The sequence below is a fragment of the Phoca vitulina genome, unplaced genomic scaffold (assembly GCF_004348235.1).
Source record: "Phoca vitulina isolate PV1807 unplaced genomic scaffold, GSC_HSeal_1.0 scaffold2, whole genome shotgun sequence".
Lineage (NCBI taxonomy): Eukaryota > Metazoa > Chordata > Mammalia > Carnivora > Phocidae > Phoca > Phoca vitulina.
Genome location: NW_022589705.1, coordinates 10,958,933 through 10,981,621, shown reverse-complemented (window position 1 = coordinate 10,981,621; position 22,689 = coordinate 10,958,933). Strand labels below are relative to the sequence as shown.

At 43.1% G+C, this 22,689-nt stretch overlaps 1 protein-coding gene across 2 annotated transcripts in view; it reads right to left on the bottom strand.

Moving 5' to 3' along the window:
• Positions 1-19,928, bottom strand: part of SORT1 (sortilin 1) — a 64,122-nt gene extending 44,194 nt beyond the window's left edge. For both annotated transcript variants that reach the window (XM_032422021.1, XM_032422024.1), the window contains exon 1: positions 19,575-19,928. In XM_032422021.1, the coding sequence (XP_032277912.1) occupies positions 19,575-19,883 (309 nt within the window). In that variant the 5' untranslated portion in view covers positions 19,884-19,928. The remainder of the gene's footprint in view (positions 1-19,574) is intronic.
• Positions 19,929-22,689: the final 2,761 nt, after the last annotated feature.

Below are 22,689 nucleotides of genomic sequence, written 5' to 3'. Positions count from 1 at the left end.
TATTTATAATCCTATCATACAGATATTCAAGGCTAACATTATGGGCATAATCTTCTAGTCTATCATTTTTTAAATTAAATTAAATTTTTTATGTTATTTTATTATTTTTTTAATTTAAATTCAATTAGCCAACATACAGTACATCATTAGTTTTTGATGTAGTGTTCAGTGATTCATTGGCTGCGTATAACACCCAGTGCTCATCACATCACGTGCCCTCCTTAATGCCCATCACCCAGGTACCCCATTGCCCCTCTCTATCATTTTTTTAACTGATAAAGAATTCCAAAAAGGCAATACTGGCACTTAGTAAAAATTTCCAACCATAGACAGATGTATACAGTCGATCCTTGAGCAATGTGGCGGAAAGAGGTGCCACCCCCCAGCATGGTCAGACAGTCACATATAACTTTTGACTCCCTCAAAATTTAACTACTGTAGGCTACTGTTGGCTGGAAACCTTACCAATATCATCAATAGTAGATTAACACATTTTGTATGTTATATGTACTATATGCTGTATTCTTGCAATAAAGTTAGAGGAAATAAAATGTTATAAAGAAAATCATAAAGAAGAGAAAATACATTTACCAGACAACAACAACAACAACAACAACCCACATGTAAGTGGACCCATGCAGTTCAAACTCATGTTGTTCACGGGTCAAACATATAATAAAAAGTGAAGATCTTTCCTCTTCCCCAACCACGTGCCCCACCACCTCAAGCCCCACTCCCCCGAGCAGTTAACAGTTTAGTATATATTTCTGCTAAATGTTGACGATTATGCTTTTCACTTACAAAGACTTATTATATCTTATGAAGTTTTTCAATCTTAAGCATGCCCTCCTTTCCGAGTATGAGCAGTTCCTTAGAAGCAGAGGCCATAACTTTATACTTCTTAGTATTCCTTGTGCCTGACATGATACTTTACACCCTCCATAAGTATTTGTTGAAAATGATTATACATCCTTCCCAAACCACAAACTCCATCTCAAAATAGAACACGTCCATAAATGGTGGGATGCCAGCCGCTTGGTCACTGCGGCCACTACCCCAACAGAGAAGTCTGAAGAAATACGACTCAAAACACTAACTGTTTTGCTTATCTTCTCATTTTCTTTCGTGGTCCTCCTGAACAGGTTTCTGTATTCACCTATGTTATTTCCCCCCTGGACTGTGAGTACCTGTGAGATCAGCAGAAGCTCTTGTACAATCTCTGGAAATGGTACAATCAGTGCCTCACGGAGGGCTTGCTTGCGAAATGCTGCTTAACTCTCAAATGCTCAGGCAGACCTTCTCACAGCCTCTGCAGGACAGAAAGGCCATTCATACAGGTAAGCTGGCTAAGCATCTGAGAAAAAGTAGGGCTGCTAGAAACATCTGGAACCAGCAGCTTAAAAACTGACACAGCAATGTGTCTTGTAAGATATTCCACGCAGAGCAAGATGGCCTGTTCTCTTGACTGGAGGATGTATGTCTGAAATTACATCAATGAGCTCCTTGAGGAGCAGGAATACCCAGAGCTCCCACAGGCACCAGAGAGACCACATGGGCTCACAGTCATCTAAACACAGGCTATCTTTCCAAGGAAGGCTCTGGTCATCACAACTGACTAGGATAAAAGAAAAATTCCATCACTGGAGTCCTGGCTATCTTGATCAGGCCACAGTATAGTTAGTCTTGAGCCAATCAGGATCTGCAACTCTTGCTTTTCAGACAAAGCTCTACACACCTGACCCAGCCAGTCAATACACACTGGCATTACTCATATTTTCCTCTTGCCCAGTCACGGAAGGAGGAGGGTCATTAGATATCACCAGCGACACCCAGCTTCACCTGAACAACTCAAAGGATAGTTGGCCTCATTTATCATCCAAAGAGTTCCTCTGGAAATGTAGGCCAGATTTATTAACTCTAATTGTGGTCTTCTGCTACCCTTAGCCCTCTCTCCTTTCCCTTTCCAATAACCAAGTACATTTTACTTTTGAAAACACACAAACTCATCGGAAAAAAACCATCTATCTATGGCAAATGCAACTAACTTTTTATATTCCCGTCTTTAGCATTCTTATACTAGTGAAAGTAAAAGAGAAAAATGAAATCAGATCTAGGGGCGCCTGGGTGGCTCAGTTGTTAAGCATCTGCCTTCGGCTCAGGTCATGATCCCAGGGTCCTGGGATCGAGCCCCACATCGGGCTCCCTGCTCAGCGGGAAGCCTGCTTCTCCCTCTCTCACTCCTCCTGCTTGTGTTCCCTCTCTCACTGTGTCTCTTTCTGTCAAATAAATAAATAAAATCTTTAAAAGAAAAAAAGAAAAGAAAAAGAAATCAGACCTAACAACAGACCAAACCTCAGGTGGAAAGAAAAGGTCATATGGAAAGAAAAATTAACCCTCGTCTAAATACTATTCTGGCCTTGCCTTAAAACGCTTAAAAAAAAAAAAAAAAACAACCAAGAGCAAAAAGGACCAATCCACTGCCAAGGAACTAACTATGCCCCAGACCAAAGTTCAAGATATTTATAGGAATATAAAAATATCTAGCACTAGAGAAGATAAAATTCACAATGTCCAACACTCAATCAAAAAAAAAAAAAAAAAAGGCATGCAAAGAAGAAAACAGGAACCATAATGAGGAGAAAAATCAATCAAACTGACCCAGAAATAACACAGATAATAGAACTAATAGACAAGGACATGAAGACAGCTGTAATTATACTCCACAGGTTCAAGAAATTAGAGAGTAGATTGAGCATGCTAAATAAAGGCATAGAAGATATGAAACAGACTCAAACTGGACTACTAGAGATGGGAATTACAGTGTCTGGGGTGAAAATTACACTGGACCGCATTAACAGGAGAGGAGGCACTGCAGAAGAGGACATTAATAGACTCGAAGCCATACCCATGGAAACTGTCCAAGTGAGACAAAAAAGGCAGGAAAAATGAACAGAGCATCACTGAGCTATAGAGCCTCAAGTAACCTAATATATATGTAATAGGAGTCTCTGGAAGATGGGGGGCGATGGGAACAGGAAAAAAAAAAAAAAAGGAAGTAAGAGACCAAAGTTTCCCAGATTTAATGAAAAGTATAAATCCAGAGAGCCAAGAAGCTCACAAATCCCAAGCTTAGGGAGCACAATGAACACTACACCAAAGCACATCATATTCAAAATGTTTAAAACCAGTGACAAAAATCTTAAAAGCATCCAGAAGAAAAAATGACATTACATACAGAAGAACAAAGAATCATAGCAGACTTCTCCTTAGTCACAGTGCAAGCCAGTGGATCAGGATCTTTAAAGAACTAGGGGAAAACCGTAAAGATAAAATTCTATACCCAGTGAAAATAGTTTTTAATGCTGACTTTAGAAAAGAAAGTTCTGTTCTTCTGAACTTGTTTGCTGCCCCTTGGTATTACATGGTGGTTGTTCCTTTTCTGACAGCCACAAGAGAGGGACTACACCAGTGCAAAAGATCTGAAAGATAACTGAAATCTCAACTTTCCGTGTAAAACCAACCATTCCGGTTCCTAATGATCACAGCTCACGTGATCTCCTCCTAGATATTATTCTCACAGCACTTATGGATGTTGCTGGTACCATAACTATTTACATATTTGGCTACCCCTCAGGTCACGCTAGGTAGTCTTAGATGGCAGGCACTGTGATCTGGTATTACCCATCAGGCCTAGCACAAGGTCTTATATGTCTTAAGTGCTCCACAAATATCTCTGTACAAGTCTATTTACAACCCCCTGCCACCAACATTACTGACCTGTGTGTAATCTTCCTTCTAGCACGGTTACCAACATTTCAGTAAATAATGGCTGAACAGGGATTCTTCCTATGCCCTTTCTGCCAGCCGAAACACTGTTAACACTAGGACATGTTCTGGGGTGCTTATATACCTAAGAGTGACCTCACTCCTCTCCTCCCCACTATAATCACCATCAACTCCATATGGCCCAAACTGGTAAGGATGCCCTGCATGCAGCACCGGCCAGGGGCAGATGATACAGAACAGAAATGCACACATTTGAGTACGAAGAAACAGAGGTCTGTGCACTGAGATTTAAGCAGGGCGTCCAGAGGTAGGAGTGGCCACAAGCAATAGCAACATGGCGGGAGGAGGTTGTTGTGCAGGGAAAACAAACATGAGGATACATGTGCAAGCCTTCTGAGCAATGTCAAAGGATAACACAAGTAACATATTAACGTCATCCACCAGTCAAGTGCTGAGTATACACTAGATGTGCTAAGTGCTTGTTCAAAGGAATAAGAATTTTAAGATCAGGAAAGACAAGTTGTGGTGGGAATAGAAGGAAAATAAAATTACAGTAAAGGAGATGTGTACGAGAAGAACAGTACCTCTGACTGAATGCCCACAGAAAATGGACATGAGGCCACAGGATCACCTACTCAATTAGGCATGGTTTCCAATGGTATATACAGCTGAACAGAATCAACCAGTAAGTTATGGTTCAATTGTTCTAATCAAGGCAAAGTAAGATGAACAAAAGAAATATGAGCAGAGGACAAGGCTGTGTGGCTAGGAAGACCTGAAAAGCAGAATAATCCCTTTTACGAGGAGAAAACCCCAAACCTTCAGCACAATATTACCAATGAATAGCTTACGATATTAAAATACTGAACATGTAAAAACATGTAGATATGCAGGAGTCGAGGAGTCCAGCCAACAGAAGGTACAGTGAATGTCTACCTCAAGCAGTGCTGGAAAAGCGATGCTATATGCTAGCTGTATACACAACAACTGAAATGGAGAAGGTGGGGAGAGCTGAAACCCGTTTTATTTCTGGAAAACAATAGCTGTGTTGCTCCAATGTAGTATGCCTAAGAGGTAGATTATTTAGCACAAAGAGAACATGATCTGGCCACTTCATATTGCTAAATGTCAGCCAAATGTACAATGCAGAAGCAGGTCAAAATTAAGGGAAACCATGTAAATATGCTGTTTATATGATGAACAGTCCAAAAGCCAGTATCCAGAGGGGCCACCGAATAAATACAGTAATTCCAATTACTTAATCATACCCTATGGTAGGAAGCTCAGAAACCAAGCAGTTTAAGACTAGCTATGTAAAAATGTCAGCTCGATTCAATCAAGAGCAGATGAGCATGAAACTTGCCACTTCTAGAGAGAGATTTATTAGTCTCCTAGCACGGTTACTGGCACAGGAATAGATAAGACAGATCAGTGGAACGAAACAAAGTCCAAGACTGGGCAAGGTTTCTTTTAGTGTATGATCAAGCTAGCATTTCAAGTTAGTTGTCGAAGTGTTGGAAAAACTAGCTATCTGGAAAAAATAAGCTGGATCCCTAAAGCCCTTCTTACCCCCACTCCCAAATAAATTCCACCTACAGCAAAGATTTAAATATAAAAATTCAAATCTTGAAAATCCTAGAAGTATGAGTGACTATTTTTATAATCTTAAAATGAGAAGACCATTTCAAAAAATGATGCAAAAACTGGAACCCATAACATACTACAGGAATTACTTGGACTACATAAAAAAATTTTTTAATGGCAAAACACAAAATAGCAAGTTGAAAAAAATGGAAAAATTATTTGCCACAAGACAAAGGGTCACTATGGAAAAGGGTTGTCAAGTCAATAAGAAAAAGACAAAGACCGCCAAAGAAAGTAGGCAAAAGACACAAACAGGCAATTCACAAAGGATAAGGAAATGGCTAATAACATGTGAAAAGCTATTCAATTTCACTAGTAATCCAAAGAAAATCAAAGAAAAATAATGTAATGACATTTCCACCTTCCAGAAGAGCCTGACAGAGCATACCCAGTGAGGACACGGTGACCAGGCACCTGTGTGCACTGTGGGAAGGAGCGTATCACGTGCTACCACTTTCCTGCAGAGCTGCTCAGTGATGTGAGTCAGAACTGAAAATGTCCACATCATGTGACCCAGCAATCCTACTACCCCCACCCTTAAGAATTCATCACAGGGGGATAATGACACATCTTGACAAAGGATGTTTGTACCTGGATGTCTGTTGCGGCTAATAACTACTGAGCACTCCCTGTAGGCCGTCCACTGCGTGAAGGCATCTTAACACATTATCATTTAATCCATATAACAATGCCATAAGATATAGCTCTCTCTGTATATTCTAGGTGAAGGATTAAAGCTTTGTTAAATATACTACGACGTGCAATGAAACATAGTGGGTGCTGCTGAAAATGTTTCCGGTATTCACTGACACTGGAGGATATTCCCAATGTACTGCCTAAAAAGCAAGTGACAGAAGAGTGTGTAAAATCCTGTGTGGGTCCTTATGGTTAAAAGCTACCTGAAGGGAGGTCCTTCAGAAAATCAATAGCAACTGTCTCTAAATGGTAGAATTTATGGGGATACTTTCTCTTCTTTATAGTTTTTCTTGACTGACTGAATTACTCCCCCACCCCACCTCCGACTATCAGGAATCATGTTTAAAAATAAAACTATAGGGGCCCCTGGGTGGCTCAGTCCGTTGAGCATCTGCCTTTGGATCAGGTCATGATCCCAGGGTCCTGGGATCGAGCCCCGCATCAGGCTCCCTGCTCCGTGGGAAGCCTGCTTCTCCCTCTCCCACTCCTCCTGCTTCTGTTCCCTCTCTCGCTGTCTCTCTGTCAAATAAATAAATAAAATCTTAAAAAATAATTAAAAATAAAAACTACAGAAGTTATTTTTATTTTGAAAAAGGGATATATAAAAGAGTGGTATAAAAAGTATACATAGACCATGTCAGTTTATTCTTCCATTATACCGGCTAACGGGATGCAACAGAAGGCTCCAGGACAGGTCAGAGAGCCCCCCGCTCCTCCCAGCCACACTAAAATGGGTGGTCTCGATTTAAGGTAGACTTCCTCATACCACATCCCAATGTCATTATTCACCGACACACTCACAGTCTTCCGTTCATCACCTGTTGAACAGTGATTTCTAATGTCCCAGATGGCACTGACAGCCATTTGTTGCCCCCAGTAGGGAAGCTCTGGGCAGCAGGGAATCGTTGGCTGGCATTTATAACCAAATTGGTTTTCAGGGACTCATTATGGTAGAAATTAGGGGACAGCTTGTACTACCTTCTCTGAAACACATCCACCTTGACAGCTGATGGTAAGATTTATCCATGCATTTATTGCCTACCATATTAGAGTCTGAGGTCCACACATTTTAGAGACCATGAATGAACACAAATGTCCATTTCTGTGGTCCTGTGGCCAGTCGCTAGCTCCGTCTGGAAAAAGAGAAAGGCCACAAAACACAACGTGCTTCGTGCGGATAACTTTGTCTTCACATCTAATTAAACCCGAAGCCTAATTAAATTACTGTTGCTATAGCTCAGAGAACTTAAAGTTGGTCGTGCGAGTCACTGTAGCTTAGAAAAGAAAACTTGGTAATGAGAAACTTCTGCCTGTCTTAGTTACATACCTGATCGAAAGTAAACTACTGAAAGAACCAAATGTGGGTCAGTTTCACAGGGTTGGCCCCAGGTGAAAAGCCACTAGCAGATGACCCGACCATTCTGCCATCAGGAACCACTTCTCTGGCTAGTAACCAAGGGAATGAATCCCGTGACCGCATCCTTCACACCCATTCCTTCTTTGGACAAGTTCCTCTGTGTGTCTACCATGTGCCATGCCCTATTTGGAGCCCTGGGGAAACAGCAGTGAGAGTCCCTGTTCTGTGCTCATGGAGCATTTATACCCCAAAACACACTTCCTACAGAAGTCTAAAAATGAAGGCTAAGCATGCTAGACCTTTAATCTAGAGACGACAGCCTGTCAGAGTGAAAATACAACTACAAAAGTGGGTGTGAAAGCCCAGTCCAGTAACTCGCTGCTTGGAAAAACAGGCTCAAATTATTTTCTCTCTTGGGAATCCACTTCCTCAGAAGTAAAACTGAATTATGCTCCTTCGCTCAGTGGAATAATAGGAATCAAATGAAATAACATAGAAAGGCAAGGCCCTGGTGATCCCATAGAAGCTGGAAATTTAAGATTCAGGCTTCCAAACCTCAACTAGGGAACACAGGGACAGACAGGACACAGTGCTGTGCAGAAGAGGTCTGGGACACAGCCTGGGTGATGCTCTTGCAAGCAGGAAGGAAATCTTCACAGAATTCAGTTCTGTTAAATAAGGCGCTGCTGAGATCATAAAACATGAGCTAAAAATAAGATCACAAATGTTCCAGTTCTCATGGAGACTATTCTTAGAAATGAAAACGCTAAACACAAAACATTACACAAGTTTTCATACCTACTCAATTATTCAGAGTTTTCTGCAAGGCAAGACGATACAGAGAAGAGCACTGGGCTAACAGTCAATCTGAATTTTATTTCCAGCTCTGCCAAAAGCTGTGTGAACTTGAGCAGCGCAACCTAACTTCACCACCAAGGTGAGGGGGCTGGAATGCCAACACCTCTAGTCCTTATAAGCTTTAAAATTCTATGACTCATCAATAATTTAACCACTCTGTTTGCTTTTCCACTGCTCTTTGTTTAAAACAAACAAAAACCAACTCAGCTTCCGGGCTCCACAATACTTTAGTGTTGAAAGGGGAGGGCAACAGCAACCTGCGTTAGACAGAAACCCCAATGACCTGAACACTCACTGGAAGGAAGCAAGGGAGACCTCTGATGCCAGGATCTGTGCGGTAGAAATCTATGCATTTGACCTCTAAGATAAACCTGCAGACCATCACTCTGTATCAATTTGCTAAACTTGTCAGAATTACCTACAATTAATAATCCATTTTCTTAGTTCACAGAAGAAGCAAATAAAACTTAGGGGATAGTGTGTCTCAAGACAGGGTGAGCAGCAAAAAGAACAGGATATTGCAAGGGGATTATCATTTCTGCAGAACAAAAAAGTAAGCTTCAACAAGCAGACAATGGGCTGTTCGAAGAAAGGGGAGAAAATGGCCCCACATGTCTCAACAGCCCTTGAGGGCATGAATGCCACACCGCATTAAAATAATGTGAGCGGTGGCATAGCATAGTTTAATCTCTTCTTAAATGATCCAGGGTCATAGTGTTGACTAAGGTGGCAGAGAAATATTTTAGAAAGATTCCCATTAAACAAAAACCCTTTGGCACTTAAAAGGGTGGGCTTAGTTTTGGAAAAATTCACTTTCATGGGATATCTCAATTCTCATTATGCCCAATAAATGAACTAAATTTCAAAAACAGTTAGCATTTACTTTTTACATCTTAGTCCCACTTCAAAGAAAAAGTGATAAGTGATAGGCCCCTGTCGCCAGCCACTGAGCCACTGGGGGTGGGGATGAAGCCTTCACTGCCACCCCCGCCTGCTTCCAGATCCTTGGGCACACCAAGCTCTTTCCAGTCCCAGGCCTTCGACCATGTGGTTCTCCCTGTGATACTCCTACTGACCAAATTCTGTTCATCTTCAAGTCTCAGTTTAAATAATTTCTCAGTGACTCAGTCCTTCCTAATGCCCCCAGACTAAAAGGACCTCTGTCAATTACTCTCTTGCCATTACTTTTGTTCTTCTGGGTACTTATCGTATTTATAGTTACGTATTTGTTTAACATTCATGTTTTCTGCTGGTTCATAAAAACAGGGGTCTCGTCTGCTGTGTCCCACCATCAGTTCTCAGGACTTGGGATCCAATACAATGCCCAACATCTAGAAGGTGTGCAATCAGCAATTGTTGAAGTAAAGAATAACAATAATGGTAGTGAACTTGTACGGAACACCTACGATATATAATGTACCACTACTCCCTTACAGGTGAAGAAGCAGGCTCAAAGAGGTTCCATAATTTGCCCAGAGTCACACAGCTGGTAGGTGGCAAGGCAAAGATGCAAACCCCTGTCTGTGTGATTCCAGACCACACACTGAATGACTGCTCTTTCCCCAGCACAGTGTGAGGCGGAAATGGTGAAGGCAAAGCACGAGCATGGCCCCTACCTTTAAGAAGACTGTAATCTGGGGAATAAACATTGAATAAATGAAAGTGAATATGAGATGGAATACTATAGTTAAATGCTAGCCTACACAGCAGGGGAGTAAAGAAGAAAGCCACTAGATCTAGAATGGCATTCAGACAGGAGGAAAGCCATGTGAACAAGGATGGAGACACAGAGAACACATGACAGGCTCAAGGGCCTGGTGGAAAGGTCACACTAACTGGAAGAGAGGGTTAGCACAGGTCGGGGAGTGGTGAAATGTTAGCCTAACGAGAGATGCACATAAGGAAAAATAAGTCCACTAACATTCTGGTCTGCTGTGCTTCCAAGCAAAGTTCCTGAGAAGTATCCATCACATCTCGGTACTATTTCTTCAAACTTCACAGAGGTGGGTATTGGGCAAAGCTAACAGCTGCGGCTCAGTTAACAAACGAGGGGGAAGCCAGCAAGGGGCCATTTCAGAGCTGTCAACTTAAAACCATAGTCACTGACTCCAATAAACTAGAGCTTAATGAAGCAGAAGTAGTGATTAAATGAGAAGTAGTCTTATTTTTTTATAATAGTAAATTCTTTAAAACCATAAGTAAACAACTATACTATAGAACTTGAAACTTGAAACTACCAGAACCAAATGACCGGGGATCTGATGATGGTGGGACTATCATTTCTCCTTCATCTCCCATAGCTTCAGGAAAGACTAGGGTGAGATAATCTCTCTCTCACCTTATACCCTTGTTCTTAAAATCCCAAGTCCAAGGACATAAGTAGTACCTATTTCTTAATCCAGATTTGGTTTCTATGAGTACCCATGATGATTCTTAGGAATATGACAGCCATGAAAAAAAATTTCAAGTGCGTAAACAAATATTTGAGCATCTAATGGGTAATGCATCAGAAGCTTTGGGGAAATGATCATTATAAGATATAATAAAGGATGAATACACACTAAATCCCACATTTCATTTAATCTTCACAATGATCTAACACATAGATATTAGGACACCCATTTTATAGATGAAAAGACCAAGACTCACTGAAATTAATCTATCCATGGTCACCACTCAAGTTTGAATCCAGCCAGGTCTGACCTAAGATCACGTTCCCTCTTAACCAGTGCTTCAAAGAACTGTCAATCATATTAACAAGTTAAAATTTTGATGTAATCATGAAGGTTAAAAAAAAAGAACACATACGCTTCTCATATTTCTGCCAATCTTGACTCACCCTCCTTCTTGCCACCCCCACCCAAGCCTGTCACCCAACCCTGCCAAGTGATAAAACCACCTCATCTCATGTATCTCCTTTTATGCACGTGTTCCTCTGGAGTTGGTATTTATCAGGATCATTTGGCTGATAATTGGGCCCTGTGGAGTCAGTAGCTAGATCAACAGGCTTATTAAGAAATGTCCATCGACAGATGAATGGATAAAGAAGATGTGGGGGGCGCCTGGGTGGCTCAGTCGTTAAGTGTCTGCCTTCGGCTCAGGTCATGATCCCAGGGTCCTGGGATCGAGCCCCACATCGGGCTCCCTGCTCCGCGGGAAGCCTGCTTCTCCCTCTCCCACTCCCCCTGCTTGTGTTCCCTCTCTCTCTGTGTCTCTCTATCAAATAAATAAATAAAACCTTAAAAAAAAAAGATGTGGTGTATATATATACAATGGAATATTATGCAGTCATCAAAAGGAATGAGATCTTGCCATTTGCAACGACGTGGATGGAACTGGAGGGTATTATGCTGAGCGAAGTAAGTCAATCAGAGAAAGACATGTATCATATGACCTCACTGATATAAGGAATTCTTAATCTCAGGAAACAAACTGAGGGTTGCTGGAATGGTGGGGGGCAGGAGGGATGGGGTGGCTGGGTGATAGACATTGGGGAGGGTATGTGCTATGGTGAGCGCTGTGAATTGTGCAAGACTGTTGAATCTCAGATCTGTACCTCTGAAATAAATAATACAATATATGTTAAAAAAAAAAAAAAAAGAAGAAGATAGCAGGAGGGGAAGAATGAAGGGGGGGAATCGGAGGGGGAGACGAACCATGAGAGATGATGGACTCTGAAAAACAAACTGAGGGTTCTAGATGGGTGGGGGGTGGGAGGATGGGTTAGCCTGGTGATGGATATTAAGGAGGGCACGTTCTGCATGGAGCACTGGGTGTTATACACAAACAGTGAATCATGGAACACTACATCAAAAACTAATGATGTAATGTATGGTGATTAACATAACAATAAAAAATAAAAAAAAAAGAAATGACATAAATCACATATACGGTACTCCAAGGTTTTCAAAACATTTTCTCTTCAAAGCCTCTGATAATGCTCCATTTTATATGATGGGAAACTGAGGCTAAAAAAGGCTAACTGAGCTCTGCTGAGGGTTCAGTGACTATACAGAGCAGAGAATTCACAACTATAGGACTTACAACTGGGGCCTATAACCTTGCCTTATCCCTAAAGCAAATGCATTGATTTAAAACATCTCTATGAGGGGTGCCTGGGTGGTTCAGTCAGTTAAGCATCTGCCTTCAGCTCAGGTCATGATCCTGGGGTCCTGGGATCGAGCCCCACAACGGGCTCCCTGCTCAGCAGTGCTTCTCCCTCTCCCTCTCCCTCTGCTGCTCCCCCTTACTTATGCTCCCACTCTCTCTTTCTCAAATAAATAAAATCTTCAAAAAAAATAAAACCAAAAACATCTCTATGAAACACTTCCAAACGTTGCACCATGTTGGGACATCTGTGTTCTACTCTCAGTTCTTAGCCCACACACAAAGTCATTTAGCCTCATCAGTAAGAGATCTGACCAGCTAATCAGCTTAACAATCTATGATTCAAACCGTTAAGCACATTATCAGCAAGAATTCAACCTCATCCTGTTCACAAATATTAAGAAAAGAGAAATCTGTTCATTGGCTTCACCATCTTAGAGCGCCTGGGTTTCTCACGCCTTGGCTCACATTCTCCTCCAATAAGGTCCAGGAGTCCAAGAGTGTTCCTTAGAACCTTTAGCACTTCGAGTATAAAAGGTGGTCTGCCCTGCCCTCTATTCTGCTCTCCTGTTGGACGTACTCTTCAAGACCGCAGCAATGGTCAACCTCTAAATGGTCAACTCTTCTCGGCTCCCCATTTCCACCTTTGGTTTCTCCAGCTCTAACCTTGTGTCTAACACTACCTGTTAAAAGACATTCCCCAGGAAGTCTCAACGCACAACTCCCTGCCCAGACCTCCCCTCTCTTTCCTCCTCCTGCCCCTGCCCAAGACCTACCTTTTGTGACATTCTATGTTTCTTCTGGAAACCTGAGACATACTTCTCATCAGCTACTTCTACCCCACAGAAACTTTCCATTGACCATTCCCTGAGCACGTCCTGGATGTCCCTACCATCATGCCTTTACAGATCTCCTTAAGAATTATCTCCATACCTTGATTCTCTCTTCATCCAGGAAGCCTTCCCAGACCACCGCACTGTAGTGGGCACGCCTTCTTCAAAAATTCTTCCAAACTTTCATTGAGCCATCTCTGAACGCTTAATCCTTAAAGCAGCACCAATGAGGATATCTTTAATGTTTGCCTTGGATGTCCAAAGGCCTGGACTCCACTATATGTAGTTTAGTAAGTGCTTAAATGAATGACATTGACACAATACATTTAACAAAACATTTTGATAAAACTTTTTATTTCACCCTCCAAATAATCCTAAAGCTGCTTCTCTAATTTAAAAAACTATAATAATGGTCAGAGAAGTTAAGTGATTGTCCATGATCACACAGCTATAAACCAGCAGAGCCAGGACTCAAATCTGGGTATTGAGATCTCTCTTTTGAATTTTGTATACAACATTTGAATCCCTTTGACAAATAATAGGTACCAAATAGACATCTGATTTGAACTATCGTGTCTGGGAAGTATAAAGTTAATCAAAATTTTCCTTCCCAGTTCAATTCTCTTAGTCCTTCAGGGTGATCTTACTGTTGAACCAGACTTGCAAACTGGCTTAAGTACAATATCAGAACTTAGTTTCTCAGAATATATAGGAAGAAAAGAACAAAACTCTTAACAAAAGCAAATATGAGAGAGATAGTATTCAAGCCCTAGCAGGAAAAAAACCAAAACAAAACATACATTTTCTTCTGATGAAAAAAAAAAATCAAGTCAATTAATCACTCATATGTTTCTAACTAGCACAGGGCTGAGTATATTTATGGTAAGCTGACCACCTATTTTCAAAAACAAAAGCAGCCAGGACAAAAAAAAAAAGAAGTCCCAGTTTTGGCAAAGTACTGTAAGGAAGGAAAAAAAACAAATTTACTGTTATATGTTTACTGGGTTTGCTTTTGGACTATCCAAGCTAGTAGTTTTGCTTAGCATTAGATTTTTCAGGCAACAAAGAATGATAAAGTATTACCCCCCCAAAAAAATGAGTCAAATTTCTTTCATAATTATATGAAAAAAAATACTCCTGCTATCTTGAAGAATACTCGTATTTCAGTGAAGCAAGCTCTGGAGGTGGTAACAAATTACCCCCAGATGTGAAATCCGGGCTATGTTCAAGTTCAACTAGGAAGCAGAACAGCCGCAATTTGCTTCTAAATTTGGAATCAACCAATAAACATTTGTGATCACAACCCCTGGCCTCCCCCTCTTCCATATGAATCATAATTTTTTTAGACATTTTAAATCTAACCCAAAATTTCTCATGTTGTAGATGAGGAATTGAGAGCTAGACACCAAAATGTAAAACAGAAAATAAATTGCATTCACAGAAAACTTTCTCAGCAAAACACCACAGGCTCTGAATGGAAGATTCTGTTTTTGCTGTGGTTTCCTGAGACTAGGATTCAGGGTAGAGTGGGGAAAATAGCCTCAATCTTTAAAAAACAACAACAGAAAAAACCTCCACATGTCCGGCATTCACCTAACAACCTCTATAGGTATGAAGGGTCTGTCATGAAGATTCATTCAACCCAGCTAGCTCAAAGCCACATATTACTAACCCAACTTTGACTATAGTCACTATTAGAACAATAAAAAACCTGTCTAGAACAGCCTGAAATTGACCAGCATGTTCCTCAAGCCCCATTACTCCTCAAACCCACCTACACACAGATCAGTGAGGCCACTCAGACAAAGAACAAATTTTCACTAAATTTTTAAAAAGAATAAAAGATGCCAAAGAAACACTAGTTACAAAGGGATAGGAAGGTAATTGAAAAATTTTGGAAATTTACAAATGCAGTATCTATTTCATAATATTTTTAGAGCAACTGTCACAGTGCCTTTTGCAAGAAAAACTGTATTTTTAATTACATGTCAAGTTTGATAGTTTTACCTGCCGTAATATTAGCTTCTAACCATATAAAACATCTGAGCAGCATTTCTCCACGCTCAAAACACAGTTCACTTTCTGTAAGGACAGAACTTGAAGGGTGCCTGGGTGGCAAAGTCGGTTGAGTGTCCAACTCTTGGTTTCAGGTCAGGTTGTGATCTCACGGTCGTGAGATCGAGCCCCAGATTGGGCTCTGCACTCAGCGTGGAGTCTGCTTGGGATTTTCTCCCCCTCTCCCTCTGCTCCTCCTGCTCATGCTCTCTTTCTCTAAAATAAATAAATAAATCTTTAAAAAAAAAAAAAAAGACAGAACTTGAGGGGTAGGATTGGATAGAAAGGGAGGGAGAAGAGCAGACATCACTCCTGCTCCGACCATTACCACTCAGTGTTAAGCATTGCCCTTCCTGTGAGGATCACACAAGGATAACAGGCCAACTAGGACAAAGTTGGGGAGCACAGTCTCTGTAGTCACCCACTGAGAATCCAATGCTTGTTGGCAAGAGCTGATTGGAAATCGGCAAAGTGCAGGAGAAGCTCCTAAGAGCCTCTGTGAACCTGACATGAAAGATCAGATCAAAACAGCAGGATGGAGAGCCTATTACTATTATCATTTCAGAAAGAAAATAACCATTAGAAATCGGCCAGAACATAGGCCTTCTTCCAATTATTTCCACAAACAGGAGACTCAGATTTCTAGTTAAAAAACACTATGCACAGAGCCAAATATTTGAGTCAGCAGAGAACTTCCTTAATTGTCACCCTGCATTCCCTCTGAGCCATTTGTCCTGCCTGGATAGCTCTCTACCCTCATCCCAACTAAACCACAGATGAAGACTAACCCTTCCCCAGATAAATATACTTCATCAAATCTGCTGATAACTAGTAACTGAAATCCCCAACGCAGAAGTCATTTTAACAGCCCTTAGGGGTTAAAGGTCTGATTAGTACACTGCACGGGAGTAGGATCCTCATGGGGATTTTGCTCATTCTGCTCAACCAGGACCAAGAAGGAAATCCTACAGAATTCCTATTCTTTGACCCCTGTGTATAACAAATGGGTGGAACAGGGCTCAAGAGAAGATTAACTCGAGGGTGAGGATGGGAGTGCTGGGGAAGGTAGTATGGAGAGAGACTGCATGTTGGAATACATGAGGCAGTTAGAAAGTTCCGGGGCAGCTAAAGGCACTGACCTTCAGATTTCCGGGTGTGACAATGATCCACAACAGGCTAGGAGCGGCAGCTCCCTGAACTTCCAACAGGCACATTCAGTCCTGTCAGCCTGGACTCAGCCCCGCCAGCACCAGCAAACAAACACGCACATTCTTCTCAGAGCCGACATGCCACACAACAGTCTCTCTACAGGGCCTGTTTATTTAAGAAACCAGATGCTTTGATGTTGGGGCACAAGTTGGGAAGTTCTGTGTAAAGAAGTAGTTAATGACAGGAACAGAGGGAGGACAGAGCATGAGCAACAGTTTCTGGCTTTTAATCATAAGTTTTGAAAATTTTAAGGAAATTATCAAATGGTCTGAACACAGGAATGAGAAGTAAGGAAATTATGTCAGCAACCACTGTAACTATGGCCAAAGCATTTCATCTGTTTCTTTAAGACAGTTTTCATGCCTAACCTCACAGGGGTACTTACAGGAGGAATGTTTTGAAGCAATCCAACTTAGCAACCAACATTAATAAAATCTTCTGTGCTTGCTCAATTTCTCTCATGTGCAAAGGTTATACATGCCATGAATACTCCCAGCTCTCAAAGGAAAGAATCAGTTAAAAGTGTGGCATGAAAACAGTTTTGGGTTAAAGGCAAAAAGAAGGTTATTTCTTGAGTCTGAGAAAAGGGCATTTATAAGTACACATACACATTTGCTGGATTTCATGAGGGAAGAAGCCATTAGAGCACAGGTCTCCTAAAACCAGAAGAATAGAAAAGCACTATCATGCTTTAGTTCTACCTTGCTTTTTAAAGAACATGAAACGCCAATATATTCTCACAAGCCAAACAAGCCGTAGGTCTAGGAAATTTGCTAAAACCTTCGGAGGCTTTTCATTGTCCAGTCTGAATTATCTTTTCTTTTATCTTGGCACCCCCAGTATCCAGCACATCTTGGATATCTGGACAGCACTCTCATACACTGACTATATGAATTAACGTGGCTTAACATGAACAGCAAGTTTTAACGAATAAGAAGAGAACCAAGAACTTCTGATTTTTCTTTGGGAATTGAATCCTGTCATCTTACGAGAAACTACTCTAAATGGCACTTTCCCAGCTGTACAAAAATATACAACATCCCTGATAAAAAGTTGTTTTGCCATGCTGATACTTTTATTTCACACTGTTTATAAAGGGTCCCTAAATACTAGATCTCTTCAATACAGTTCAGGATGATTTATCAGGACTTCTAAAAATAAAGAACTGAAAAGCAAAACAGACACTACATAACAATTCCGGGTTAAGGACGTGGACCTCTAAGAACTGCTTTACTCAACCATTTCTAAGGTGAAGATTATTACCAACGACTTCACTTTCACCATATTTACATGTTATAAACAGGGTGGGATCTCTGAAGAAGAGATCATGGGTGATTAACAAGTGCAAAAAGAGCTACTTAAAATTAGGTCACTGAAAGAAGACAGGAAAAAAAGCCAAAAAAAAAAAAAAATCATTGCAAACAGTAGCGAAATAAAATGAAAGAAATAGAGGGAAGCTTCAAAGAACAAGGTTTCAGGTCTGCTCTTGAGTACATCTGGCCTAAGTATCCCCTGAGCCAGTTTTTTCAACCTCTAGCTTTAGAAATCAATAGTTTACAAAAGACGTATCAAGTCAAACCAGTCAGGGAATAAATCCAGGAGTAGCAGCAGGTCCTAAGGCAGGTCAATCAGCAACAGAAGAGTCTAAAATATGGGGTAAGAATGCTACGTCCAGCTGACTCCAGGAAGGAAGTGGTCCTGTTGTAAGTTGGGTGTCAGTGATGTAAACCCTTCCTCAACTCCCCACTCTGAGATGGAAACCTACACCATTATGTTTTCCTCCGCAAACAGGAAGTCCTCCCGGGGCGCATTCCACCCTATCTGCATCCAACTGGTCCCACCCGTCAGCACTGGTTTGGCCACCTTTACGCAGCTGCTGCCTGGGTGGCCTTCAGTGGGGCTCTCCCTGACTGCCTGCGCCCTGACCCCACATCTGAGAATTCTGCACAGGTATCAAGTATAGTCCAGGCAGAGGGAGAAAGATAGTTCAAGGGGAGACTGAGATTCGGCTGACAGGGAATGTGGTCATACATGGACAAGTGCAGTAAGCCACTCATCTCTGGCCCTCTGTGCAACACTTTTTGAAAGAGGAAGGGATACGACGGAGAATGTGTCACACTGAGAATACACTGTGCAAATACGGGTAGCAGCAGTTAAACCATCAGTTCTTGGAAACACATGAGGAAGATGCCCATGTTGCAGCAAGGAGCCAGGACCTTCTTAACAATGGGCTTTGTCAGGCCAGTAGTGTGCAAAGGTTGAGGGGCTTGTCCCCCGGGGGAGAGAACTACCACAATTTTTAAAGTTTCTGACTAGGACCGAGCGCAAAGGAAAACATCTGCAATGTGTGTTCTAACTGTAGGAAATCTTGTTACAACGGGATGAAGACAACCTGGTCCGAGCCCAATGCCAGGATCGAAGGTCAAACTGAAGGCGAAAGAGAGATCACATATATACTGTCATCCCATTTCCAAGCTTGTTCCTTTACCTATTAAAATACACACAGTAACCTAAGAGCTGCTGTGGGATTTCTGAACACCCGCCTACCCACCCTGAAAGTACTGACCCAGCGAGGACACACCTTTGCTTCTGCGCAGCGCAACTTCTCCAAGCACTTAAGAGGTAATTATTCCTCCAGCCTCCTAGTGGGTTATAGCGTTACTGGGTCCTGATTATTTACACAGACGCAAAACAACGACCCTCAAGAGATTTTGACAACTTAAAAAAAAAAAAGAATGCCGTGAAAGTCTAAGGCGGCCTCCCCTGTGACGAAACACAGCCGCGCGGGCCGCGGCGTCCCGGGGGCCGCTCCGGGCCGGACTCCGCCCGCCGCAGTTTCGGGGCCGCGGCCGGGGGCGGGGGGGCGCGGGCGGCGCGGGGCCGGTGAGCGGCCCGGGTCTCCCCGGCGGAGACGCGAGGCGCGGACGGAGAAGGAGGGACGGGCCGCGCGGGCGGGGCAGGCGGCCGCCGGGGGGCCCGGGGGCGGCACCTCGCAGTCCGGGCGACGCCCGGACCCGGCGCCCGCTCACCTGGTGCGTGTTGTTGGCCAGCTTGGCGACGAAGTCCCGGACCCGGCCGCAGTCCTGGTCCTCCTCGAGCGCGCTGCGGCGCCAACGGCCGCCGCGGGGAACCGGCCCCCCGGGCGCGGCCGCGCGCAGCCCCCAGCTCACCCCGACGGGGCCGGACCAGCGCGACAGCGGCGCAGCGGGCGGCGGCGGCGCGTCCAGCCGGTCCTGGCCGAGGGTCGCCGGCGGCAGCAGCTGGAGGAGGAGGAGGAGGAGGCCGAGGCCGTGGGGCCAGCGCGAGAGGCAGTCCGCAGCTCCCAGGGGCCGCTCCATCGCCGCCGAATGCCGACGCCGCCGACACCTGCCGCCCGGCGCGCCCGCCCACCCCCGCCGGCGGCGCGCCACACCCCCGACCGGAGCCCGGCGCTCCTTGGATACGCGCAGCCGGGCCTCTCCGCCCCCATAGGCTGGCCGCCTGTCCTTCTTCCCCGGTCCACTCCTCATTGGCTCGCGTCGCTTCCGGCTTCGGGGGTCCTGGATTCGGATGCCAAGATGCGGGATTGATTGGCTGGAACGTGGCAAGAGACCGCTGAGGTCATCCCCCCATCGCCTGGCGTCTCCGGGCCCGGGCTTCCAGAGTTAGTGTAGGAGCTTCCCCCGCCTCCCGCGAAGCCCCCTGCTCGTGACGCCCGGACCCCTCGCTGGTCCCTCTGGCACCCTCAGGTTGGGGACCGGGTTATTCCCCCCACCCCGCCTCCCCCACAGACACCCCTAAAATTCCTTGGGTTGCGGCAGCGCCTGGAAAATCTCCTAAGGGAATCCCTCAGCTCGCTCAGCTGGAAAAGGGGGCTTCGTCATGAACCGGTGCTTCAGGTTTTTAACCCTCGCGTACTGGAGCACCCATTGTCTAATGAAGCAGCCTGCCTCGCTGCCAGAAAGGTAAATGCGAACTGTGTGGGCTAGTCCTACGGAGGCAGATAGACATCAGAACATCCGTGACTCATGCAAGCTTGAAGAATCCTCCACTCCACCACGTATGGTCTCACTCACTTTCCTCTTCTGCAGGGAGTTAGGCCAAAGGCAGAATTGCTTATTGGTTTCCCCGGACTTACAAAGTAGCTCAGAAATCAGGGGTAGGTAAAAGGGGCAAGGGAATTCCCCACCGCTTACTTTAGACACGATCATTTCATAGGTAGGCGCACGTCTTTCTTTACCAAAGTGCCTTAACCCTGCAGTGAGTGCATTGCATAAGTTTGGTTTTGAGTATATGATGCCCCCTAAATTAGCACCCTGCCTCTAATCAATAAAACAAAACCCCAGTGCTGTTCCCTTTATCGCAGAAACTGCACACTTAACTTTTAGAACATGCAGTGCAGGTAAAACCAGTTTTGAATCTTAACTTTACTGACTCCATCCCTTCGGAATGCTAGAAGTTGTTCAGTAGAAAAGGTTGCAAATAGATCCTAAGTGCGCAAAACGTTACACCCAAATAAGGCCACTAAAAAGTACTTTTAGCTATAAACTGGAGGTAAATCCAAATGAGAATATATTGTTCATTGTAGTGCAAGATGGTGCAATGCACCCAACCCAATGTTTACATTAAAATCCTTCTACTCACAGTAATTTGCAAACAAAAAGATTTACAAATTTACATTTTTTCCAGAACAACCTTGGTAAGACCCGAGAAGCGAAAAAATATTTTTGAATGGCATCTGAGCAGGGTGGTGAAATCACTAGACTAGTCTTCCAAGTTCTCAGCTGCTGAAATGACAAAGCTTGAAAACTGGTGTACAATTTGTTCCTTTCCATTAATTACCATGTGTCAGATTATTTTTTTTAAATACAGATTATTTTTTAATCTATGCCAACTATGGGGTAGATCACAAGACAGTCAGTTCCAGTAGCATGTGATTAGCTAGGGGAAGAAGAGGGGCTATAGAGGAATATTTCTTTGTTTGGGTGACACAAAGATGAATGGTCTATTGTCTTACGGGCTTGAAAAGAAAAAAAAAAACAACTCAACAGTGCCATCTCCTGGAGATATTACTAAATGCACTTTTAAACAAGTAAAATTGTTGCAGTTACCTGCCTTCACTTTTGAATATGTTGCTTTTTGTTACCAACCATATGCTTACAGAATATATATTTCCTTCATCTACTGCATCAGCTGATAGGGACATGGTACTTTGCATATGGCACTGAGGAAATGTTTTGAGTGAATAAACTTTTAGAATTTTACTTTCATCTGACAACAGGCACTATATACGAAAGTTGCACTGTCAGATCTCCCCTGTGAAATAATGCACATCTTACCTCACTTGCAGGACTAAAATATATAAATTACTTATTACTAAAAACTATACCTTTCTCCAAGATAAATTCTATAGCAGAAAGATGAATAGAAAGCGCTTACATATCACAAAACCATCGCTTTTCCTAGTGAGATCATTTCTGATCCTATTTATTTTTTTAAACAGGAAGTCTTAAAAAAAAGATTTTATTTATTTGACAGAGAGAGACACAGCGAGAAAGGGAACACAAGCGGGGGGGGAGGGGAGGGGCAGAGGGAGAAGCAGACTCCCTGCTGAGCAGGGAACCTGATGCAGGGCTCCATCCCAGGACCCTGAGATCATGACCCAAGCCGAAGGCAGACGCTCAACTGACTGAGCCACCCAGGGGCCCCTCGGATCCTATTTAAATTGGACACAAGAAACGTAGAACGTTTTAAAATTCTACAGAAAACCAAACTTCTCTTAAGAATGCTGAAATTCTATTCTTTCAAGAATGTAGAGGGTACGAAATTTACTGTCTCACCAGCTGTATAGTCCAAGGTATAAATAACACTGCCCAGGCAGCGAGAAGGGAAAATAGTGTAAGCTGTGGCTAAGGGAGATATGCTAAGATCTATTTTTCCCCACATAATACCCAAAATTCAGAGACACAACTCTCACCTCTCCCTAAAGAAGCATGCTTTGTTCATGACCTACAGAGTTAAAGAGAATGTTACAGTCTAGTTCTCCCCAGTAGAAGCTTCATGGGAGCACAGACCGTATCCAGTATTTTCACAGCTCTATCCCCGATGCCTAAGACATTACTTGGCACAATAAGTTTGTTAGATTTGAATAAATGGAAGTTGTGA